Source organism: Neomonachus schauinslandi, chromosome 13 (genome assembly GCF_002201575.2).
Source record: "Neomonachus schauinslandi chromosome 13, ASM220157v2, whole genome shotgun sequence".
Lineage (NCBI taxonomy): Eukaryota > Metazoa > Chordata > Mammalia > Carnivora > Phocidae > Neomonachus > Neomonachus schauinslandi.
Window position 1 is genome coordinate 16782023 of NC_058415.1, and position 24846 is coordinate 16806868.

At 39.6% G+C, this 24846-nt stretch overlaps 1 protein-coding gene and 1 non-coding gene across 2 annotated transcripts in view; one reads left to right on the forward strand and one right to left on the reverse strand.

The window, feature by feature from the left end:
* Nucleotides 1-24846, reverse strand: part of TRPM6 (transient receptor potential cation channel subfamily M member 6) — a 166838-nt gene that overhangs the window by 111764 nt on the left and 30228 nt on the right. Inside the window, exons 2-3 of the mRNA XM_021694318.1 lie at nucleotides 6202-6281; nucleotides 3256-3294 (exon numbers count right to left, since the gene is read on the reverse strand). Of these exons, the coding sequence (XP_021549993.1) occupies nucleotides 3256-3294; nucleotides 6202-6281 (119 nt within the window). The remainder of the gene's footprint in view (nucleotides 1-3255; nucleotides 3295-6201; nucleotides 6282-24846) is intronic.
* Nucleotides 23675-23747, forward strand: TRNAR-CCU. Its single transcript has one exon. It is a non-coding gene; the product is annotated as a tRNA-Arg (tRNA).

The following is a 24846-nucleotide window of genomic DNA, read 5'->3' on the forward strand; positions in this document are numbered from 1 at the left end:
AAAATCTCACCTTGAGAATCAACTTTGTAAAGGTGCCAAATGCCAATTACCTCCCAAATTATTTTTATAAATTCTATAAAATACCTATCAAACTCTTAAAAGAATTTTTCAAGGACTTTGACAAAGCGTTTCTAACATTTATACAGATGTATAAATTGTCTAAAAGAGTAAAATGATTTAAAAGCATAGAGGAATAAAGCATAGAGGACTTGCCCTATCAGATATCAAGATATATTACAAAACTATAATAATGAAGCAGAGTGGCATTTACCAGGAACAGGAGAAGTAGATCAATGACACTAAAGAAAAGCTTGGGCGCCTGGGTGGCTCAGTTGGTTAAGCGACTGCTTTCCGCTCAGGTCATGATCCTGGAGTCCCTGGATCGAGTCCCGCATCGGGCTCCCTGCTCGGCAGGAGTCCCTGCTTCTCCCTCTGACCCTCCCCCCTCTCATGTGCTCTCTCTCTCTCATTCTGTCTGTCTCAAATAAATAAATAAAATCTTAAAAAAAAAGAAGAGAAAAGAAAAGAAAAGCTTAGAAACAGAGCCATAGACATATGGGAATTTGTTGTGGAACAGAAATGACACCACAAATGGATAGGACAGACTGCTCAGTAACTGACACCGGGGCATTTCACTCTCCACATGAAAAAAAATCAAACTAGGTCTTAGCTAGGTGCAAAAATTATAAGTTTCAACAACTTTTAAGTTCTGGATGGTGTGAAATAGACATTTTCTAGTATCGTTCACATTGGTTACCTCTAAAGATTGCAAATTTGGAAAAATAATTGCCAGGGAAAGGTTCTGGAGAATAAAGTAGGAAACAGAAGGAGTAAATGAAGCCTTTTCACTTCTTTTCAATATAGTCTTATGCTTGCTTTCAATTTTAGCAAATTTTAAATAATTACTAAAAAGAAAGAAAAAATAATTTGAGGAAAGGTAAAAGAGGTTAGTCAAATGGAAACTCTTCAGTCAGTGTTAGGAACTGAACTGTGTTCCCTAAAATTCTTTATGTTGAAGTCCTAATCCCCAGTGTGGCTGTATTTGGAGACAGAGACTACAAGGCAGTAATAGTTTCAATGAGGTCATAGAGGAGGGATAGGAATGGTGTCTAAAAAGAGGAAGAGACACAAGAGCTCTGTCAGTGCACAGAGCAAAGGCCATGTGAAGACACAGCAAGAAGACAGCTTCCTGCAGAGCAAGAAGAGAGACCTCATCAGAAACCAACTCTGATGGCACCTTGACCTTGGACTCGCACAGCTCTGAGATAAAAATTTTTATTGTTTAGGGGCGCCTGGGTGGCTCAGTCATTAAGCGTCTGCCTTCGGCTCAGGTCATGATCCCAGGGTCCTGGGATCAAGCCCCGCATCGGGCTCCCTGCTCCGCAGGAAGCCTGCTTCTCCCTCTCCCACTTCCCCTGCTTGTGTTCCCTCTCTTGCTGTGTCTCTCTCTGTCAAATACATAAATAAAATCTTAAAAAAAAAAAATGTATTGTTTAAACCACTCAGTCTGTGGGAATCTATTATGGCAGCCTGAACAGACCAATACACCCAGCAACCTTTTCCTTCCTCTCCTATATCTGTGGATGGTGTTTTCCTTTTGCCATGATTTGCCAAACTTGGGATTCCAGATTTGTCCTTTTCCAAAAAACAAATTTAACACTGGGTCGATCCATAAGGTGAACTATGATCAAAATGAAGGAAATTTTCATTTTCCTCCATTTACAAAAGAGAAAGGTAAAACCAGTTACCAACACGTAGTTTAAAATGCAAATTGCTGTTAACATTTGTATTCTGCTAGAGTTATTTTTGCCCATAAGCTTGTGTGATATTATGATTTATAATAAACACAGATTTGGTCTTTGCCCCCGTTTCTGGTACAGAGCCCCTAAAACCCCTGAAATTTCCTAAATGCTAAGAAAGAAAAAGATGCTGGAGGTTGAATCAACCACCAATGGCCAATGATTCAACCAATTATGCCTACGTAATAAAGCCTCCATAAAACCCCGAAAGGATGGCAATTGGAGACTTCAGGTTGGTGAACACATGGAGGGGCTAGAAGAGTGGCTTGCTCAAAAAGAGCACAGAAGCTCTGGGCCCCTTCCCACATAGCTGGTCCTCTGCATCTCCTCCATCTGGCTGTTTATCCTTTATAACATCCTTTATAACATCCTTTATAATAAACTGGTAAACATAAGTAAATGTTTCTCTGAGTTCTGGAAGCCTTGCTAGCAAACTAATTGAACCCATGGAAGAGTTCTTGGGAACCTCTGATCTCTAGCCTATCAGTCAGAAGCACAGGTAATAACGTGGACTTGTGACTGGCACCTGATGTGTGGGTCGGAAGGGTAGTCTAGTAGGACTGAGCTCTTAACCTATAGGATCTGACGCTATTCCCAGGTAGATAGTGGCAGGATTTAGTTAATTACCTGGTGGTGTGTTGGAAAAAACACACACATGTCAAAACTGGTGTCAGAATTAAAGGTTGGTACGAGCACACATCACTCGCAAACCACAGATCAAATACAGTGCTGTATATGAAAAACCATCTTCATTATCCAAATAAAATACAGAGGCACCTGGGTGGCCCAGTTGCATCTGACTCTTGATTTTGGCTCAGGTCATGGTCTCAGAGTTGTGAGATGGAGCCCTGCATGAGACTCCGCACTGAGTGTGGAGCCTGCTTAAGATTCCCTCTCTCCCTCTCCCTCCGCCCCTCCGCACCCCCTTCCACTGCTTGCACTCTCTTGCTCTCTCAAATGAGCAAATGAAAATACATGTTTTACATGTATTTCAGTCGGTAGAAGCTCTTGCCAAAGGCCCTTGCCATTTACATGTCTCAGTAATTCAAGTAATCTATCTATCGGCATTCAAATAATCACCCTCCTTCAAAAAAATCCCACATTTCTTTTTTAAAACTTCCCTTGGAGGGGCGCCTGGGTGTCTCTGTCAGTTAAGCATCTGCCTCCGGCTCAGGTCATGATCCCAAGGTCCTGGGATCCTAATCGAGCCCCGAACTCCATGTCAGGCTCCCTACTCAGGGGGGAGCCGGCTTCTTTCTCCCTCTTCCTCTGCCCCACCTCCCCTCTCAAATAAATAAATAAAATCTAAAAAAACAAAAAACCTTCCTTTGGAAAGGTAAATAAGACGCAATAAAGCCCTTTCATTGAGTCCATTCAAGATGTGAGAAAACTCTCCCAATAAGTTTTAAACAGAGTGCCTAAATATTAAAAGAAATCTTATTTATCTAAGTCTTACCTGATTAAATTCTGGCAGACCTGGCATCCTGCAGTACATCTAAATTAAAAAGACAAAACCTCTGTTAGGTTAGTGATATATTTGAAAGCATATTTAATGCTTATACCATAAACATCCATTATTTTCCCTGGTCTAAAAAATCAGGGTTTGCTGAGTACTCATATATCATTCCCCAAACATTCCCATATGTCATTTCCCAAATATAATTACACTGCAGCAACCATGACCTAATTGACAGAATGCTGAATTTGGAACCTAAATACCTGGATTGAAATCTCACTGACTTAACAATTTCTCCCCAAGCACTGGTTTTCACATTTGAAAGTAATATCTGTCCTCTAAGGTTATTAAGAGGATTACCTTAGATAATGTGTGTAATGTGTCTTACAGCGGTGTACGGCAGTATATAAAATAATGGTGGCTGTTAACTGCCATTACACTATGAAGATAACAGAATTCTCGAGAATTCTGAGAAGAAAAAATATATATGTTTATAAATATAGAATACATAGACATATAATTATATAAATATTTATATATAATGGTACATTTATATATTAAGTATGTATTATATATATTAATTATAATACTATATATTATTTTAAAACCATAAAACACTATCAAATCCAAAGACAGTTGGTATGATTATAAGTATTACCCTTATTAATTTTTTAGGATTCAAAAGAAACTTCTGAAGTTGGGGGATCATTGTGATCATCACAGATCATATTTTAGGCATAAAGGAGTTTTAACTAGAAGAGAATACTAGTTAAAACAATGGAAGAAAGGACAGTATTCAAAGAATCAGGGTCATTCTAAATTATTCAGAAACAAATACTTAGGCCTTTCACTTCTTCCTGTCCTAGCCTTTTGGGACTCCTTTCTCAGAAGCTTCACTTCAACAACAAATTCAAAATAAGGAGGAAAAAAGATATTGTAATCAAGTCTATCAGATTTCTTTCTTATTAGGAACTATAAAAATAACTGCTAAAAGATCAACTTTTATCTAATTTTAAAAGCGCGAACTACCACCTTTTTCTTCTGTACCATCAGGAAGAAAACTTCACAAAAGCTATAATTTTGAGATTCTTGCTGGGATCTAAAAAAAGGCTGGCATAGGAAGATCCATAATCATCCATTAATTTTTTTTTCACAATCACATAAAAATAGAGAGGACTTTTTTTCCATAAAATGCAGATCTTGGACCATTCCATAATATGGAATTATGATCACTGATATTCTTCTTGAGTCTATGGGCTAATGGCCTACAGGTTATCACATATCACTAGGTTTCAAGATGATTATGAAGATGATTCTCCATTTACAGAAGCAGGACTGTGTGAGCTCAGTCTGCCTTCCATTGTAACCACCATCGCATCACAAGGTATCATAAAAGACAAAGGGAAAAAACAAGTTTACCTTGCCATTCTGTAAACATTTTATAAGGGGGTAAAATGAGAACTTCCAATCACAGGGCTTACAAACCCCAGGTAATTCAGTGAGGGTGGGGCTAGTAAATATTTAACAAAGGCAAGGAACACTGTTTTAGTCATCCCCAAAGATCAAGAATTTCAATGACCTCACCATGCTACTCTTCATAAGCATACAACTGTGATTTCTGAACTTTCAATGAATATAAGGTCAAATGCTAAAAAGAATCTAAAAATAGAGTGGTCCCTCTAATTAAAATACTGCTCTTCTATTTTTCCCTTCCCCTCTACTCTCCAAGGGCAATGCCACCCAATCTTAATTTCATGAACCCAATTACCCTGGGGAATTTTCCATAGCCCTTTATTCTCCTATCTTTCACAGGCTGCTGATTTGAACTTTGTTCTACAAGTAGAGCTTCCAAAGGGTTCTCAACAACTCAGAGCAGTCAAACTCAAGTCATTCCATCTGCTGTCCATTATCGGCTCAAGCAAAAAGCCTCTGGGGAAAACATGGAATTGTCCACATAATCTGAACACGGGGTCCTGAAATATCCCAAACTGTCACTATTGTCACTATTTTCCCTAAACGCTTGAGTTGGGGATAAGGAACGTGCACAATATTTTGAATATTCAGTATTCAAAAGTTCTGGGGAATGGAATGGTGGAATGGATACAGCACTAGATATTTCCCCAATTTCTTTTTTTTTAATTTTTTTTTAATTTTAATTCCAGTATAGTTAACATGCAGTGTCCTATTAGTTGTAGGTGTACAATAAAGGGATTCAACAGTTCTGTACAGTACTCAGTGCTCATCATGGTAAGAGCACTCTTAATCCCCTTCACCTATTTAACCCAGCCCCCCACCCACCTCCCCTCTGATAACCACAAGTTTGTTCTCTATAGTTAAGATTCTGTTTCTTTCATGGAACACTACATCAAAAACTAATAGTGTAATGTATGGTGATTAACATAACAATAAAAAATATTTTTTAAAAAATATTCTGTTTCTTGGTTTCTTTTTTCCCCCCTTTGCTCATTTGCTTTATTTCTTAAATTCCACATATAAGTGAAATCATATGGTATTTGTCTTTCTCGGACTGACTTATTTCACTTAGCATAATACTCCCTAATTTCTATTCTCCCACTAAGAGAAACATGAGCATTAGAGAAATGAAATCCACAGCAATAGTAACAGTTATGTCATTATGATAAATTTTTTCTTCTTTACACTTCATTAAGTCATTAAACAGATGTTAATCAGGAGCCTTCTATGCAGCAGGCACTGTCAGAGGCTTGAGTAAGGTACGAAACTGACAAGGTCCCTGATCTTAACCCAGTTGTCTACAATAATCCTGTATTATTTTTATAAAGACAAAGAAACAAATATTGATTAAAAATAAGTAAATGCTAACTTCACAGATATGATTAAATCCTCTAGAAAAATCACACCTCTAAGTTTCCACAAACAGTCCTCAAAGTAGTGTTGCTTTAAAATGAAAAATATTAAAAATTGTACCTGTGAGGGTCTTTTGAGCTAGGTATGATTTTGTTACATTCTCTCTTGTTGAACACTCCTTCAATCCAGGATTTCTGGGACTAAAGAAAAAGTGTTGTTATATTTATATTGTAATTGAGAAAGCAATGTAACCACAGTAGTTCAGGTAGGCAAGATATATCTAAATATCATGGAGATGAATTAAAATGTCAAGGTCAACCCCAAACAGGCTAAGCATTTATTGGCTTCTATCACAGACAACACAGACACAAACCAAATGTGAACACAAAAACATTCACAAAATTAATACATCCATAATCTCATTTTCAGCAAAATGTCCATAAATGCACAAAACTCTAGGAAGGAAGTAATGTTATTAACTGAAGCATTCCCTTAATTCTGCTAAAAGTCACTTAAAAATCTTGTACCATAGTCCTATAGAGTGAATTTCAGGCTTTCGAATTTCAAAATTCTCACTCATAAAGTTCCACTTTGGCTAAGATTTCACAGAAGCTGGAACCTCAGCAAGATTCTGTGCAAGGATTTCAATCTAAAATGGACCTGGAGCATATGAAAAGTAGAATCTCACACATGTACCCTCAGAAGAAGAGAACTTAAAAACTGAGACACTGATTTCCAGTAAATACCTTATTTACAGAAGACTGAGACTTATCTCCTGACCAATGAACATATGCCAAGAATCTCTCCCCACCCTCAAGCCAATGAACTTACAGCTTGGACTCTAGCTGGACTTGCCCCTCTTTGAACTTCTTGCCGGTAAATATAAACCACCCCAGCCTTCAATGGACTCACGTGTAGCTTGCTCCAGTGTTTTCCTGAATTACAATTCTTTTGCTCCTCTGGAATAAATTCAATTTCTCATAATTAGAGCTTGCTTCCGTTTACCTCCTTATTTAGATAGGCAATCTGATACCCATTCTGTACGCATGGCTTACCACGGACTGGGCTGCTTCAGGCTGCACAACCCACGACCCTCCCTGAATCCAGGTGGGCCATTGGTACTTGCTCATCCTCCTAATAAAATCTCTCCCATTCTACAAAACTCAAGTCATAGCCAAGCTCTTCCATAAGCTATACTGTAAGTCCAGAAGCAGAGGATGCTGGATCCACAACAGACCCCAACCGACTGATGACCTTGGCCTTCTCCTAATATTTTAGCTCTATGTGGTATAAAAATGTAAGTACAGGTCCAACTTTATAAACGCATGTGTTAACAGCAGTGGCAAAAAGGTGGTGAACGGGAATCTGCTTTTTCAAACTCCGTGTTAGTGCAGTCCCCACCTCACTCTGACACCTATTCTCATCCTACAGTTGCAGGGAATGCACTGCACCAGACAACCGGTTACAAATCCAGCTGTGCCACCTCCTTATCACACTGTCCTCAGGTCCCAGATGTTCAGGACATGCTGCCCTAAAACATGCTGCTTTGGCGATTAGGTTATTTTGAGCTGTGGGCACTTGAAAAACAGCAAATGCAGTGAGAGGCTTTCTCTGAACTTTCTTTATCTGCCTAAAGATAGATCTTCCAAAAGGAGTTCAACTATCATAATTCCCCAGGAGTTTCATCAACCAGAGGGATTGACTCTTATCTCAAGAGAAGGGAGTAGAAGTCAACACCACACCCAGACAAACCTTGTCATAAACTATCATATCTCCCATCCATTCTTCTAAGAGCCCCTTCATCTCTCTAAAATCATTTACTCTTTTAAATTGCCTACATCCCCCCAACGCTTCCCCTATTAAGACAGTATATGAATTCCCAAATATCACCATTTTTGGGGAAATTTACTTTTGTTTTTCTGTGATGTTGTCATGACCACAATATTAAAAATTAATAAATTTACATATCTTTTCTTCTGTCATTTTATTTCACAGACCCAGCCATCAAACCTAAAAGAGCAGAGGAAAAGTTTTTCTTCTCCCACGATTACTAATGAGGCATTTTTGGAATCCTCTGTATACTTTAACTCATGGATTTTGTTCAATATTCACCAACCCTAAACATAAGTGTTGACTACTGAATAGAACTGTATATAACCAGAATCCAGATCCTGTTAAAGCAAAAAGGAGGTGGGGTGGGAGGTCATTGACTAATTGGTTCCTGAGCATTTTGAACATAACTATAAACTAGGAAAACTTCCCAAATCAAGCTCAGGTCATCTTAAAATTATTCTACTTCTTATCCCTTTTGCATAGTCAGCAGTTTTTTAAAAAACATCTGCTGGGACACCTGGGTGGCTCAGTCGGTTAAGCATCTGCCTTCGGCTCAGGTCATGATCCCAGGGTCCTGATTTCGAGTCCCCCATCGGGCTCCCTGCTCAGCAGACAGCCTGCTTCTTCCTCTGTCCCCTGCTCCCCCTGGTTGTGCTTTCTCTCTCTCTGACAAATTAATAAAATCTTTAAAAATAAAAATAAAAAATAAAAAAATAAAATAAAAAACATCTGCTAAGTTGGTAAAGCATTGAAAACATACACACTTGGAAAAATTCAGAATCACAGAACTCAGGATGAACTAAACAAAGTAAACTCAAAATCTACTTGTCATAATAACAAATGACACAATCTTTTGGAATTGGCAAGCCCTGTCCCCTCTTCAAAAATTAAGAATTTCATTTATTCATTCTACAAACATTTATTAAGTCCCTAATTTTTGCAAAGCACTGAGAAAAGAGCGACAAGGGAATTCAAATGTTCTCAAAGAGCTCTTCATTCTGAATTCATTCAACCAATATATTGGATAGGCCTCCATGCTGCGTGCTGGGAATACTACGGCAGGTAAGACAAGTTCCTGATGGAACTTGGGATAAAAAGAAGGAAACAGATAATGAATTTATATCGTTAAGCTGCCTGTGCACCAATTAACTATTAAAAAGAGCTCCAAAAAGGGTCCCGAGTACAGGAGCCTCAATACACAAATTAAGCAGGCTGTGCTGTCATTCATTTCTTTACAAGACTAGACATCTGACTGGTAGGACCATCTAAGCAAATTAATCTCTTCATGCCTGTTTGCTCACATATTAAAAATGGAGATAATAGCAATAATACCACCTCATAACACTGTTGAAAGGAATAGATAAATTAAAGGCTTAGAATTCTCCGTGGGACTTATTAAGGCTATAAAGCTTAGCCCTCATTATTGGTATATCAAAAAGAAAAAATTAGCTTTTGGTGGGTGGCCAGGGAACTTAACTTTGATGTATTTTTTTTTTCATAGAAAAATACTTCCTGACCTCCAAATCCTCCTCCTGGGACTTCTCATACTAAAAATGAATGATTTCTCCAGGTCCACTTTCCCCACTAGACTCCAGTGCCCATAGGCCCCGTGCCAGTCACTTCTGTTGCCCCAGGGCCCAGCCCAATCATTACTGAATGAACAACAAAATGAACACACCTAGACTAGAAGTTCAGGATCCATGAATAGAATTTTCCCTTCAAAGGTGTATTCAGGAATCCACAAATACAATTTTCTCTTCAAAGGTGTAAACAGGAAGCCTGAGCCATAACAAGAACATGGAAACTCTGCTGCTGGAACTCTCGGATCTTATCTCAAAACTACAGGAAAAGAAAAGCAGGCTGAATTTGCAAGAGTTTCAGACAATTCCCAATTTCGAATCTTACTTTTTCCCCCTCTACCCCATAATGGTAGCCTTTTCAAAAGTATACTCTGAAGCACATCTGGAGGAGGTTCCCATGTTCAGGACAACAGAGAATGATTAGAAACCAAATGTTTGTTGGTTTTAATTCAATAGCCCACATCTATTAAGGACAAATGCCCAATGGGCTGGCTTCTGCCACTTGGAGCAGCAAACGGTCATGGGTAGTGGTTGACAGTGGACATTACGCCATTTCAGCAGCCATCACGGCAGCCTACAAAGCTGGGTGTTTTTTTAATATATATATATGTATATGTATGTATATATATACACACACACACATACACATACACCAACACAGCACACAAGTGAGGGGAGATGTTTGCCGATTGTCACTATTATTTGGAGGAGGGAAAGGCAGAGGACAAAGAAAGGAAACTGTTGGTCTCAGGCTCAGTGTGTGGCTCGCTCTAAAACATAATCAGATTTTACTTACAATCCCAGGCCTGAGGTGAGGGTGGCCAATAGCACAGAAATGTCCAAAAACAAATCCTCCAACAGAAGCTCTCCATGAATTAATCCTTCCCCTCTCTGAACGTATTTCTACACTGCAGCTTTTCAGGTCTTCCAGAGAAGAGATTCTCTCTCAGGGGAATCTCTGAGAAGACATAGTTTTAGAGGCATTCCTTAATTTAAACAAAAAAAAAAAACTACATGTGTGCGTGAATTGTTTTTTTAACATCCAGAGGGCTGGGTGATTGGGGGTGAAGGGGCACACAGATTATAGGTCACTTGTTTTCTTTTTTAAAACTCTTCTGTACTTAAAAAAAAAAAAAATTATGTCTAACAAATACTTTTCCAAGTGAAACGGACTACTTACTCCCCTTTTTTATGTTCCCCACACACTATCTTCTACGTATCACAGCACGAACAATGCTTAATTGTGCTTACTCAGTTGTTTTTCTCTTAAAATTAATCATAATCTATGTTAAGATAGAGTGTTGTCTTATTTATCTTGGAATCTACAATATGCAGGGAGGCACCAGAACGGACCCACCAGAGAAGTAATGTTTTCAGACTCCAGAAGGACATCTGATATTTCCTCTACATGGCCTCTCCTCTGGAGCAAGGACTCCTTCAAACTTGAGTCACAGGTGGACGGACTTGCACACTGCACCATCTGTTTGCTCAAGGCAAAGCAAGCCCCTTCACTTGGAAGACTCAGCTCAGGGTCTTCTACAGGGTTCTGTCCACGTAATACAGGAATACTTCATCGGACTCGATTGATGCAAGACTGGCAGTCTCAGGCAAACCTAAAATAACCAAAACCCAAGGATCTGGCTCACCAACACCGCCACAAGTTGATCTCACTTCCAGTAAATAATCTTCCCAGCAGGCAGCATGTTGGCACACTTCATAAAAAATAATGTTTTCTTCTTTTGAGGTAGAAAAAAGTGAGCGCGGGCGCCTGGGTGGCTCAGTCGGTTGAGCGACTGCCTTCAGCTCAGGTCATGATCCTGGAGTCCCAGGATCGAGTCCCACATCGGGCTCCCTGCTTGGCGGGGGGTCTGCTTCTCCCTCTGACCCTCCTCCCTCTTGTGCTCTCTGTCTCTCATTCTCTCTCTCTCAAATAAATAAATAAAATCTTAAAAAAAAAAAAAAGTCTCAGTCTCCAGGCACCTGGGTGGTTCAGTTGGTTGGGCGACTGCCTTCGGCTCAGGTCATGATCCTGGAGTCCTGGGATCGAGTCCCACATCGGGCTCCCTGCTCGGCAGGGAATCTGCTTCTCCCTCTGACCCTCCCCCCTCTCATGTGCTCTCTCTCTCTCTCACTCTCTCTCTCAAATACATAAAATCTTAAAAAAAAAAAAAAAAAAGAAAAGAAAAAAGTGAGCGCTATTTTTGCCGGTAATGATTTTTTTTTTTTTTGGTAACACCAATAAAAATGGAATGTCAACTAAGCAACTCCAAATCTCCTAAAATGCCAGTTCTCCTGTTTAGGTGAGAACTTTTGCTAACGTTTTCATTCCCTGTCTTGTTGAGCAAAGGCATTTAGAACTTCAGAATGAACGTCTACATTATATAAACTCATAAGTACATGAGTAAAATATTTATGAATTCTCTACAGAGCCTAATGGGGAATTGGAAGAACTCCCCAGTGACCGGCCAAGTAGAGCATATCATAAAGGTTCAAACTAAACCGATGTCTTAATCCATTCCTCCCCTTCCCAAACTGGTGAAAGTCCTCATTATGTCAATACTAACACAATTAGGACATCCTTTCCTCTGCTGTCACACAGGCTTCAGCTTTATCTAATCCCCTGGGGAATAAAACACGCAAATAAAACGTTTATAATCTCAGATCATGTTAAATCATTTTGTTAAGAGGGGACAAGAAATAGGAGGTTCATTTATGAGTATTCTTTACAACTGTCCCTGGATAGTTACACACAGAATTTAACTGAATGCTGGGCCTATTTGTTACATAACTAGTCTAATCTGTTAAGATTTTCAAATTAGATGCAATTAATGAAGGATAACTGGAAGAAAGGCAGGCAGGGACAAGGGGCCATGCCCTAAGAAGAAACCACCCTTAAAAGGATTTTACACCACCCTGGAAGGAGGCCTCTACTCTTTCCACGTGATAGGTAGATGACACAAACCTGATTGGGTGATAGGCTCATGGAGGGTTCATCAGATGAAAACAGCCCACAAACAAGCCCATAAAAACCCCTAGACTTAGAAACTATGGTGGCAACCCTCTTGGATCCCTTCCCTCTCCGGGAGCTTTGTGCCTATCGCTCAATAACCTTTGCTTTGCTACCCACCACTCCATCTGGTCTACCTCTTCATTCTTCAAAGGGGCATGACCAAGAACCATAGGAACAGAAGGAAAAGAAATCCTGTTACACAATCAGTCTTTTCCAATTTCCAAGTAGCAAAATATCCATGAATTTGTTACCCATGTACACAGATGGTCTTTATTTATGCTCTAAATATCCTATTAAATTATCCAAAACTTTACTAGGACTTCATCTGAGTGAACTAATAGTCTAAAAAGCCTTTTCTTGGGGTGAAGCTATACTCTTTTTACCACAAGTGTCATTATTAGTGAAGCTATCCTTAAATAATTGACTTTTAGGAAACCCACCATACTCTGGGACAATAACACCTTTATTTGGAATTACAGGTTAAAGGCAATTTTATTTCAATCATCCATAGGTAAGGTTTCTATATGTGCAGCACAGCAGAAAGAACATTGCAACAGGATTTTACTTGGTCAAATTCAGTAGAGACACATACCACACATTTAACTTGGACAAATCTAAATTTTTTGCTAAAGGAATAAGTGAGAGCTAGAAGAAGAAAGGTGAGAAGAAAGAAAAAAGATTTAAGTGTGAACAACTTCAATGCCATTTTAAGTTCAGAAGTACATAATGCCCAAGAGCATCAGTTCTCAAACTTTTGGAGCTTAGGACCCCTTCATATTCATAGAAATTACCAAGACCTCCAAAAAGCTTTCCTTTATATGAGTATGTCTACCAATATTTATGTCTCAGAATTTAGAACTGGGACTTTTTAAGATATTTACTCATTAGTTCATTTTAAATAAATCATTTTAAATAAATCTATTTACCTATTTATGTTAACATACATACTTTTTATGAAAAAAAATTTTAAGATTCATAATGTTTTTATTTTTACTTAATTTTTTAAAAAGATTTTATTTATTTATTTGGAAGAGAGCACACAAGCAGGGGGAGTAGGAGAGGGAGAAGCAGGCTCCCCACTGAGCAGGGAGCCCAATGCGGGGCTCGATCCCAGGACCCTGGGATCATGACCTGAGCCGAAGGCAGATGCTTAACCAACTGAGCCACCCAGGCACCCTGAGATTCATGAAGTTTTTAGAGAGAAGAAAGCTGTCTTATACTTTTTAAAATATCTTTAATGTCTGGCTTAAAACAGCTAGATTCTCATATCTGCTTCTATACTCAATTTGTTGCAATAAGTGGTTTGGCTTGAAGTATGAAGAAAATTGGCCTCACACTGACATGTAACCAGAAAAGGAAATAGTATTTTAATAGCCTTTTTAGATACTGTGAATTCATCATGTAACCTCAGGAAAACTCCACTGTACACTCTTAAGAGAATGAGTAGAAAAGGTAAATAATGTCTTAGCACCATTATAAAAATAATTTTGATTTTGGGGGCCCTTTGAAGGGATCTCAAAGACCCCCAGGAATCCATGAACCATGCATAGAAAACCACTGCCCAAAAGTGATTGCAGGGAGTCACTTGAGTATGAGCGTGAGACAGGGTCTACTGATTCCTTGTTGGTCTCAGATCCCACACACATTTTAGTCTGTGCATCTCATTCCAATGAGTGCATGGTAGTTATTTCAACATCCCCTACTGAATCTGGTGCTCAACTGAAAAGAAGTTTCAACATAGAGAAAAAGCAATTAGAGATCAAATCTTCACATACGATGCTTTATGAGCAATAGAGGGACTTTTGAAAGATAATTTTGACTGTATTCATTTCTAACCTTTTGGCTGACTTTAGTGCCTACCAAATTCTCCATCCCAAAGATGTCACTGCAGCATAAGTAGGGGATCAGCCCTTCAGAATCCATAGGTGGCATATATTTTATCTGTTTATCCATTCTTCCTTTAAAATATCAATATCTCTAAGAATAATGGCTTCATTCATTCACTTATTCATTCATTCAAAAATACTTTGGTTGGCATATATTATTCTAATAAAAACAAAAAAACTGTGTCCCAAAGACCAACACCAAAGGGGAAAAACCTATGTTTATAAATAGATACCAAGTATGGGACAAAAGCATGATGTGGGACTCCTTGAAAGCAGAAATCCCTCTGCCTGCTGATATTTGGGAAGGCTTCAAGGAGGACATGAGACTTAGGAAAGTCCTTGAAAGGTGACAAAGGTTTTGGGAGGTGGTGATAGAATGCCATGGCGGTTAGAAATGCAGAGATTCCAGCCTGGAAGAGAATTCAGAGAACACTTACGGTAAAAGCCATGAGGTCACTGGGGAGTAGAGAACAGAGAAAATGAAAGAGCCAAGAACTTCTGAAAATAACTAAACATAGGGTGCAGAAGAGTTCAGGGAATAATGAACAAAGAGTTACTAAACAGGATGGTGACATGAACCTGAAGTAGAGAATGGAGAAAGTTTCCCCTCTTCAATTAAAAAAAAAAAAAAGTGATTATGAAAGTAGGATGTTTCAAAGATAAGCTAAGAGATTTAATACTGACAAGAAAGTAAGGAGCGGGGCACCTGAGTGGTTCAGTGGGGTGTCTGCCTTCAGCTCAGGTCATGGTCTCAGGGTCCTGGGATCAGGCCCCACACCGGGCTCCCCGCTCAGTGGGGAGTCTGCTTGTCCCTCTTCCCCTGCTTGTTCTCTTTCTCTCTCTCTCTCTCTGTGTCAAATAAAATCTTTTAAAAAAAATTAAAAGGAAAAGAAAGTAAGGAGAATGGCAATTTTGGCCACGATCACTGAGCAGACTGAGAGATTTAGGAAACAGGTTGCAGGGGCGCCTGGGTGGCTCAGTTGGTTAAGCATCCGACTCTTGATCTCTTGATCTCAACTCAGGTCTTGATCTCAGGGTTGTGAGTTCAAGCCCCATGTTGGGCTCCATGCTAGGTGTGGAGCCTGCTTTAAAAAATAAATAAATAATAAAATAAAGTCTATTTTTAAAAAAGGAAATAGGTTGCAAAACAGGAGGCAGCTAGTATAATATACCCTTGGGAAAACAATACTAAGAACAACAGCCACTAAATCAACCATATAAAGCAAAAGCCATCATCAATGTAAGCCTTTCGTATCTGCCAAAGGCTGTGCTAAGTGCTTTATGTGCTTTAGCTACAATAATATTCACAACTGTGTGATGGGTACAATTATTACTACCTCTTAATGGAGGAGGAGCAGGTTCTACCAAATACCAATTCTAGAGCTCTTTTGCAATATGTTTAAGAGGCCAAAATTGAAAGAACACGTATTTTATGTTGAGAAAGCCTAGACCTTGTTTTTGGATAAAAGAGAAGTCAATAAAGACAGAGAGAGAAGATGCAAGAGAGAATGAAAATGACTTTAGAGACTTGGAGGGGGTGGGGCAGGGGATTGGTAAAGAAATCGTATGAACAGCCATGGAGGAAGGCTCAACCTTGAAGAAAATGCTTCCTCTTCTGATAAAGCCAAGGAGAGGATGACAAACGTTGTCTTCTTTTTAATTTTGCCCAAGCCCCTATTAACCTGTGTGCTACGGAAGTCAGCCCATTTTGCTCTGAAGGCTGCAAATCTCAGCATTCTCCTTTGCCCCTCTTATCAAGGGAGGAAAAGGTAGGTAGGAGATACACCTGTGCAATCATACGTCCCCTTTTTATTACTCGCACTTCACAGTACAACAGCACAGTACACCGTGTGTTCTACGGATCACAAAGCATAGGAGATACTCTCTCAAGAGGGGATCCACGGAACTTAAGATAGATGGGGAACACCAGTAGTATCCCACTGGATATACTCTGGAGCAAAGTGCCACACGATATTCCAAGGATATCCCCAATACGCTAACCTAAAAATGAGTGCCTCAGAATATATGGGTCTGCAGACATCTACACTAAGCAAACAGGAATTCAGGGTAAAGGGTAAGAGTAAATGTAATTGGAGATCACTGGGCAGCTGGACTGTCAGGGCAAGGTTTACGGTAAGTGTGCCTTCTTGGCTAGCCTGTAAGAAATTCCTATCAGCAACCGGAGAAATCTTTTTCTTTCTGGGTGACTGACCCCAGAGGATGTCAGAGCAGTATCCAGCTGTCCAGTTGTAAATTCTCATGAGCATTCCTTTAGTGCTTCCATTTTTAAAAAAATTAATTATAATCACCTGGGGTAAACCTTTTACAACTGTGTGCCTAACTGCCACATAGCAAAAAACAAAAAAGATTTGCTATAATGTTGGTCCTTGTATTCTAAGCCTTTACTCTATCACTTGTGGAACATGTAAGCCAGGACTCAGCCACATTTTTTTTTTTAAAGATTTTATTTATTTATTTGAGAGAGAGAGAATGAGAGAGAGCACATGAGAGGGGGGAGGGTCAGAGGGAAAAGCAGGCTCCCTGCCGAGCAGGGAGCCCGATGCGGGACTCGATCCCGGGACTCCAGGATCATGACCTGAGCCGAAGGCAGTCGCTCAACCAACTGAGCCACCCAGGCGCCCGCCACATTTTTTTTTAATAGATAACTTTGAAAGTAGTATTAAAATCCACAAGGCATAGTAGATGATACAGGGAAAAATTAACTCTTCCCCCTACCCCTGTACTCTAGACATCCCATTTCCTTTCCCCAAGAGAACCTCTGTTATACTTTGTTATGTATTCTTCCAAAGATCATCTATGCATTTATTAGCATATACCAAAAAATGATTTTTTACATAGAGGTATATTATACACACTGTTCTGCACCTTGCTTTTTCTTCACTTATTAATAATTTGGACATCCTTATATATTTGTACACATAGAGTTCCTTCATTCTTTTGGGGACTGACCAGTATTCCTTTGTATGGGAGTCCCATAATTTATTTAGCTAAAATACATACACCATAGCTTTCACGTGCATGTCCATATATCAGATAAAACCCTACTAGTAAAATGTCTAAGTGAATTCAAATATTACCACATTGCCCTCCACTGAGGGTGTGCCAATTTATAAGCAAAAGGTTTGAGTTACTAACAACTCTTAAACATTAGAGAATACACTGAGTATAATGCATTTTAATTGTTTTAAGGAACTACAGTATTTTTTATTAGCAATACTCAACTTCCTTCCAAAAAAATTTGAAGTGACCAAATTCCTTCAATTTAAAAAATAATTTTAAAATAAAATACTAAAAAATGTACTTGCCTGAGGAACAAGAATCTCAAGCATCCAAAATGGCTTTAATGTTCAGAAGTGATAAAGTATCTCTGACAGAACTTTGAAAATACGTGAATATTTGGATAGCAGCAAGACAACTGAAGACCAGAAGACTTCAACCAAAGGATTTCAATGAAAAGAGTACTGGTTTGCTGATTGTTATTTATGAAAGTCACATCTCTGAGAAGTCATGGGTTATAGTAGAGAAAGAACAGAAGGAGGAGGTAGATACAGTATGGGGGTTTGTGTTTTTGTCACCCGTTGACTATGGCAGTCCATTCATCATATGCAACTTGGCTGGCAGGATATATACAACCTACCTTATAACCTCACCAGGTTTAAAAGGGAACAAAAGAATATCTTACTTCAAAGTAACCTGTCCAAATCTGTATCCCTTGTTTCCCCCACCCAAACCTATCCCCCACCTATATTCCCCAAGCGCTTGCCAATATACCCAGGTGTCCAAGTTGGAAACCAGAGCACCATTATTCATTCTCCCCCATCCTTACTTCGCAGTCAACCACCAAGACCTATTGATTCGATTTCTTAAATAGCTCTTGCATCAGCCCACCTCTCTCCATCTATATTGCCATGATCCTAAGGTCACCACGAATTCTTGGCTAGATGGCTTCCCATCCGGTCTTTCTGCCTCCAGATTTCCCTTCTCTGATCCATTCTCTGCAGTAAAGCCTATAGTCTTCTTAAATGAAAAAGTAAAACCGAAAACCTTTCAGTGGTTCCCCCAATGTCATCAGGATAGTTTAAAAGTCCTTCACCAGGTATAGCCCACTGCCTATGATATCTGAGCTGCTCCCTCTCTCACCTGTCTCTGGCTTCTCCCTACTTCAATCTCTACATTCTAAATATACTCAACAACTGTGAATCCTTTGAATTCGCCTCCTACTCCTTCCATGCTGTTCTCTGCTGAGGATATTCTCCACTCCCCTCCTTTTTCCACCAAGACAGACATCATAAAAACCTTCATAGAAACTCTCCAAATCTCTGAATCAGGATCTCCTTCCATGTGCCCCTGAGCCTTCTGTGCTTACCCCCAGGCACTGCACAATCATGACCTATTTAGACTGACTACACTCTAAGCCCTGGAACATAGGGAACTGTCTTGTTTCTTGTAGTATCCCCAATATCTACCTGAGTTCTGGGTACACATTCGAGCACTTTACTAGAGTTTCTTAAGTATATCCTAGAGAACAAAGGCATTACATGGGATGAAAAGAAAATGTTTGGGGGGCTATATAAACACATGCAAATAGTGTGACTCTCCAGAAGACATAAATTCATTATTAGCCATTGTTCCCCTAAATATATTTGACCAAGGATCATCTCTGAGGGTAAACACACTTGTTTGCACAGGGTGCAATTTTGGAAGATTCTTTTCCAAGAGATTTCTGCCAGCTCTCAGTTCAGAATGTTCCCTCCCCAAGCCGGCGTTGGTGGAATAGTGGTGAGCATAGCTGCCTTCCAGAATGTTCCCTCCCCTAAATCTTATATCTTAATGTAAGATTTTTATCTTCATCTTTAAGCTTTTCAGATGACTTTAAAAAAAAATCTTTGAGATGTTTAAGTTAATTTAAAAGATAGAAATCTTTAAGATTTCTATCTTAATTTAAGCTACAAGATTTAAGGTAGTGTACCAATCGGTTTTGTTTTTGTTTTCTTCAGAAGAAAAGAATTCTCATCCAGAATAACTAATTCCACTAATATTCCAGAAGGAAAACAATGTTTTAATAAAATGAGTGTGGTCCAGGAAGTTGAGAATCACAAGTCTGTCAGGGGGATACCGAGAACTCTGTGAGTAATGGGGGTTGGCAGATGAGAAATAGCCTTTGCTAGGATAAAGTTTCCCAGCTTCTCTTTCTGGCTGTTACACTTGATTTTCAAAGTTCCAATGATGTTTAGAAACCAACTGTTCTTTCAGTGCAATTCAGGAAGGAAAGGCGAAGATAATAACTACCACGGAATGCCTTTCTCATTCTTTGTCATTGAGGAGCAAAACTACGGAGCAGCTTTCCCTTTTCACGGAGTTTTAGTCATTAAGATGTTTCTTCTGTATTTCTTCTGCCATTGTAAAATGGGAAGAAGTATATTATATCCATAAGGAAAAGACCTTGAAATGACCCAAAAAGTAATTATAAAAGAGGGATTAAACAAAATAAAAGCAGCTTTTCTGTTTTAAGAATGTGTCACTCAAATGCTCAAGGTATTTCGTGACTGTATTACATAAAGAGGAACTGTCTACCTCAGCCACCTCATGTCTCAAACTGACCAAGACTCTCTCCTTGACTGAACTTGGCTCACACTCTTTCTGACTTGAGTCCTTTTTCTGACTAGGCCCCAAACTCGGGCTCTGTGGTTGGCCTGCTAATGCAGTTTTAGCAAGAATCTGCTGGGTCAATTAGTGAAAATCCCCCACCACTGGTATCTGATCACCCTGGCCTGCCTTCAGCAAGAATCCTGTTGAGTTGGTCTAGCAAGAATCCTTCTGGCTTTGATCTTTTCTCTTGTGGTTTTCCAACCACTGACCCCCACCCTGCTCCTTCGCTATCAATCTCCACTTGTTGTACTCCGAATTGAGTCCCATCTCTCTGCCCTACTGCAAAACCCCCATTGCAGCAGACCCTATTGAATAAAGTCTTCCTTACCGTGTTTAACAAATGTCATGAAAAATTTTTAATAAAACCCAAGCGCCACACACACACACACACACACACACACACACACACCCCCACCCACCCACACCCCATCTGTAGGTCAGAGAACAGAACTCACAAACATTGGAATCCCAGTAACTCTGAGACTCTGGTAGACTGAACCTTACAGAGCTTTTCCCTTCAGCTAAACTGGAAGATAGACTCTGACATCAGGAAGACTCCACAGAGTGGACCTCAGAGGGCTTACCTATCACACTCCATATTTGCTGAACCCAAATACCAGCCAGCAAGATGCAATTTCTGTCTGAAAAGTCTCCACTCTAAGAGTTGCTTCTCAAGAATGTGGTTTCCCTCTTAAGGGCAGTGGCTGTAAGCTCAAGAGACCAAAATATGAGCCTGAATGGTTTGCCTCTGTATTACATTCAAGAGCAAAGATCCAGTCTATAAAGTCTTAGGCCGATTCACCATTCCCTCGTAGTTTGCTGGCCTAAAGACTCTAACAAATTTTTAAAAAGTTTAAATTTTAAGATTCTGGACCCTCTTCTCTGTTTTACTCCAACAATGCCTACTTGCTTGACCTTCCTGTCACAGAGCAAAACTGTCTGCCTAGAATCCTGAGTTCCTCTAGGCCAGGTAAGGACAAAGATTATGGAGGAAGCAGTCGGCAGGGGCTTTGTTTTGTTTTTTTTAAATCACTTTAAAGCAGACACTAACAGTAGTGACAAAGTTTGGAGAGGTTTAACTGATCTAGGCCAAGGATCTATAGAGTACCCTATGGGCTTAAATTCTTCTAGGAGTAAAATTCTCTTTCCTAAGATTATAAGATTTAATTTTAAAAAACTTCTTGACTCTTTTAAAGATCAATGGAGGACATCTATTTTCTCCAGAAAGAAGGAAGATACTTCCATATTCAAAGACCAACCTGCTCCACTATAAGATAATATGCCTAGTTCATTCTGTAAGATAATATTAATAGCAGCTATCTTAGTCAGTTTGGGCTACTATAAACAGAAGACCATACACTGGTGGTTGATGCAAGAGACGTTTATTTCTCACAGTTCTGGAGAACGGAAGTCCAAGAGCAGGGTGCCCAGATGGTCAAGTTCCGGTGAGAGCCGTCTTCCTGGTTTACAATGGTTACCTTCTCCCTGTATTTTCACATGGCAGACAGAGATCATCTCTCCTGTGTGTCTTCTTATAAGGGCATCCATCAAGACCTAATCACCTCCCAAAGGCTCCACCTCCAAACGCCATCACATAGGAGATCAGGACTTCAACATATACATTTTGGAAGACACAAACATTCAGTCCACGACAGCAGGACTTTCTGTCCTTTATTCAGCACTTTCTGTGTACCCACCTGCGTAATACGAAGTACTTATGTTAACTGCCCAAGAAGATGTGGGAAGTAGGCCAGTTATTACCTCCATTTTACAAATGAAAACGTGGAGTCAGAGAAGTTGAACAACTGCCCCAAAACGCAACGGCTCATACAAGTGACGCTAGGATTCAAACATGGCAGTCTGTCTCCAGTTCGCGCCCTTGACAACTTCAATTCACTATCACTGACCTACAGAGCTTGCACCTATAGCAACCCCTGAAGCTGTACGGTATTTATGGTTTACAAATCACTTTCCTGAACACTGGACCCTCACATGAATCCCATGCAGTCCCTACTAGATAATAGGAGTAAGATCAAGCAAATGAAATGCCCAGAAAAATCCCTGCTACATAGCATGTTTTCTGTATCCTCAGACCCATAGAGAAATGTCAAGAGGGTCATGAACCCCTGTAAACTGTGTACAGCAGTCCCCCTGTCCATGGTTTCAGTTACCTGCAGTCAACTGCAGTCTAACAAATCATCAGAAGATCAGTAGTAGCCTAAAGCCATGTCACAATGCCGATATCATTCATCTCACTTCATCTGACATCACCACAAGAAGGGTGAGTACAGTAAGCTAAGATAGTTTGAAAGAGAGACCATATTCATGTAACTTTGATAACAGTATATTCTTGTAACTGTTTATTATTAGCTACAGATCGTCATCTCTTACTCTGCCTAATTTATAAATTAAACTTTATCATAGGTATGTACACATAGGAAAAAACAGTATGTATTGAGTTTGATACTATCCACAGTTTCAGGTATTCATTGGGGGTCTTAGAACATACTCCTTTCATTAGATGAATTAAAATAAAAATAAATAAATGGACATATCCCCTTTTGTGTGGATGTGAAATGTGCATTTCTCATGGGTCAAAAATAAGTGCCACACAAAGGATCTGAACAAACAGTTCTCCAAAGAAGATATACAAATGGCCAATAAACACATGAAGATCCTCGACATCATTAGTCCTTAGGGAAATGCAAATCTAAACCACAAGGAGATACCTCTTCACACCCACTATAGGATGACTATAATCAAAAAGTAAAATAATTTAAGAGAAGGGGAAAAATTGAAACTATCATATACACTGTTCATGAGAATCTAAAATGACACAATCTCTCTGGAAAACAGTCGGGCAGTTCCTCAAAAGGCTAAACATAGAATTAGTAAGTCCACTTCTAGGTACCTACCTAAGAGAAATGAAAATGTTATGTCCATACAAAACCCTATATACAAATGTCCACAGCAACATTTATTCATAATAGTCAAAGATCAAAAACAACCCAAATATCCATCAACTGATGGACAAATAAAATGTGATATGGAATATTATGCAGCAATACAAAAAACATGAAGTACTGATAACATGCTACATGGATGAACTTTGAAAACCTTACGATAAATGAAAGAAACCAGATAAAAAGGAATACATATTGTAGGTGTGCATCTACATACAATGCCCAGAACAGACAGACCTGTAGCGGCAGAAAGTAGATCAGTGGTTGCCTAGGGCTGGTGTGGATAGAGGGACTAGGAGTTGACAGCTAAGAGGTGTGGGGTTGCTTTTAGATATGATAAATATGGGGCACCTGGGTGGCTTAGTCGTTAAGCGTCTGCCTTCGGCTCAGGTCATGATCCCAGCGTCCTGGGATCGAGTCCCACATCAGGCTCCCTGCTCAGCGGGAAGCCTGCTTCTCCCTCACCCATTCCCCCCTGCTTGTGTTCCTGCTCTCGCTATCTCTGTCTCTGTCAAATAAATAAATAAAATCTTTAAGAAAAAAAAAAAAAAGATATGATAAATATGTTATAAAATGGACTATGGTGATAGATGTACGATTCTATGAATATACTAAAAGCCATTAAACTTATACTTTAGGTGAATTAGGGGTGCCTGGCTGGCTCAGTTGGTAGAGCATGTGACTCCTGATCTCAAGGTCGTGAATTCAAGCCCCACACTGGGTGTGAAGACTATGTAAAAACAAATAAATAAATAGGTGAATTATGTGATATGTGAATTATATCTCAATTTTTAAGTGGTGAGCAGCACAGGCAAAGAAAAAGACCCATCACAGAAAACCACAATAGTCCCCCTCTAATCCATGGGGGATACATTCCAAGACTCCCAGTGGATGCTGCAAAGAGCAGACAGTATTGAATACTATGTATATTTTTTTCCTGGATACATATACCTATGATAAAGTTTAAAAATTAGGCACAGGGCGCCTGGGTGGCTCAGTTGGTTAAGCGACTGCCTTCGGCTCAGGTCATGATCCTGGAGTCCCGGGATCGAGTCCCGCATCGGGCTCCTTGCTCAGCAGGGGGTCTGCTTCTCCCTCTGACCCTCTTCCCTCTCTTGCTATCTGTCTCTCATTCTCTCTCTCTCAAATAAATAAAATCTTTTAAAAAATGATATTAAAAAATAAAAATTAGGCACAATAACTAATAATAGACAATCACAACAAGGTATGTAAATGTGGTCTCTCTCCCTCAGAACCTTGTTGTATTATACTCATCCTTATGACCATGATGATGATGTGGGATGCTAAAAATGCCTGTGATGAGATGAAGTGAGCTGAATGACGAAGGCATTGTAATGTAGTGTGAGACTACTTGGCTTCATGATGATTTGTTGTAAGGAGGATCATCTGCTTCCAGACTGTGGTTGACTAAAACCACAGAAAACAGAACCACAGACAAGAAGGATTATATTTAAATAAGTAACAGCCCACAGGCATAAAGCAGACCACAAATGTGTTTCATTCAACCAATAAAGTTTTTTCAAAAATCTTCTGAAGCAACTACTGAGATGTAAAAACCAAGAGGTTTCACATTCAAGAAAGAATCTGGGGGGGCGGGGGACACAGAATCTGACAATACTCGGCTTGCATTTCAACTTGGCAACAGACAGTTGGGGCCATCTGCGGGCCGCCATGTTTAGTCAAGATTTAGACTGACCAGTAAACCTAGGTCCCCCCAGCAGGCCTGGTTTTTGAGTTTGAGTGTTTGAGCTACTCGATCTATTGCTTTCATTGGATTTTTAAAGGAATTTCTGCCTCAAAAC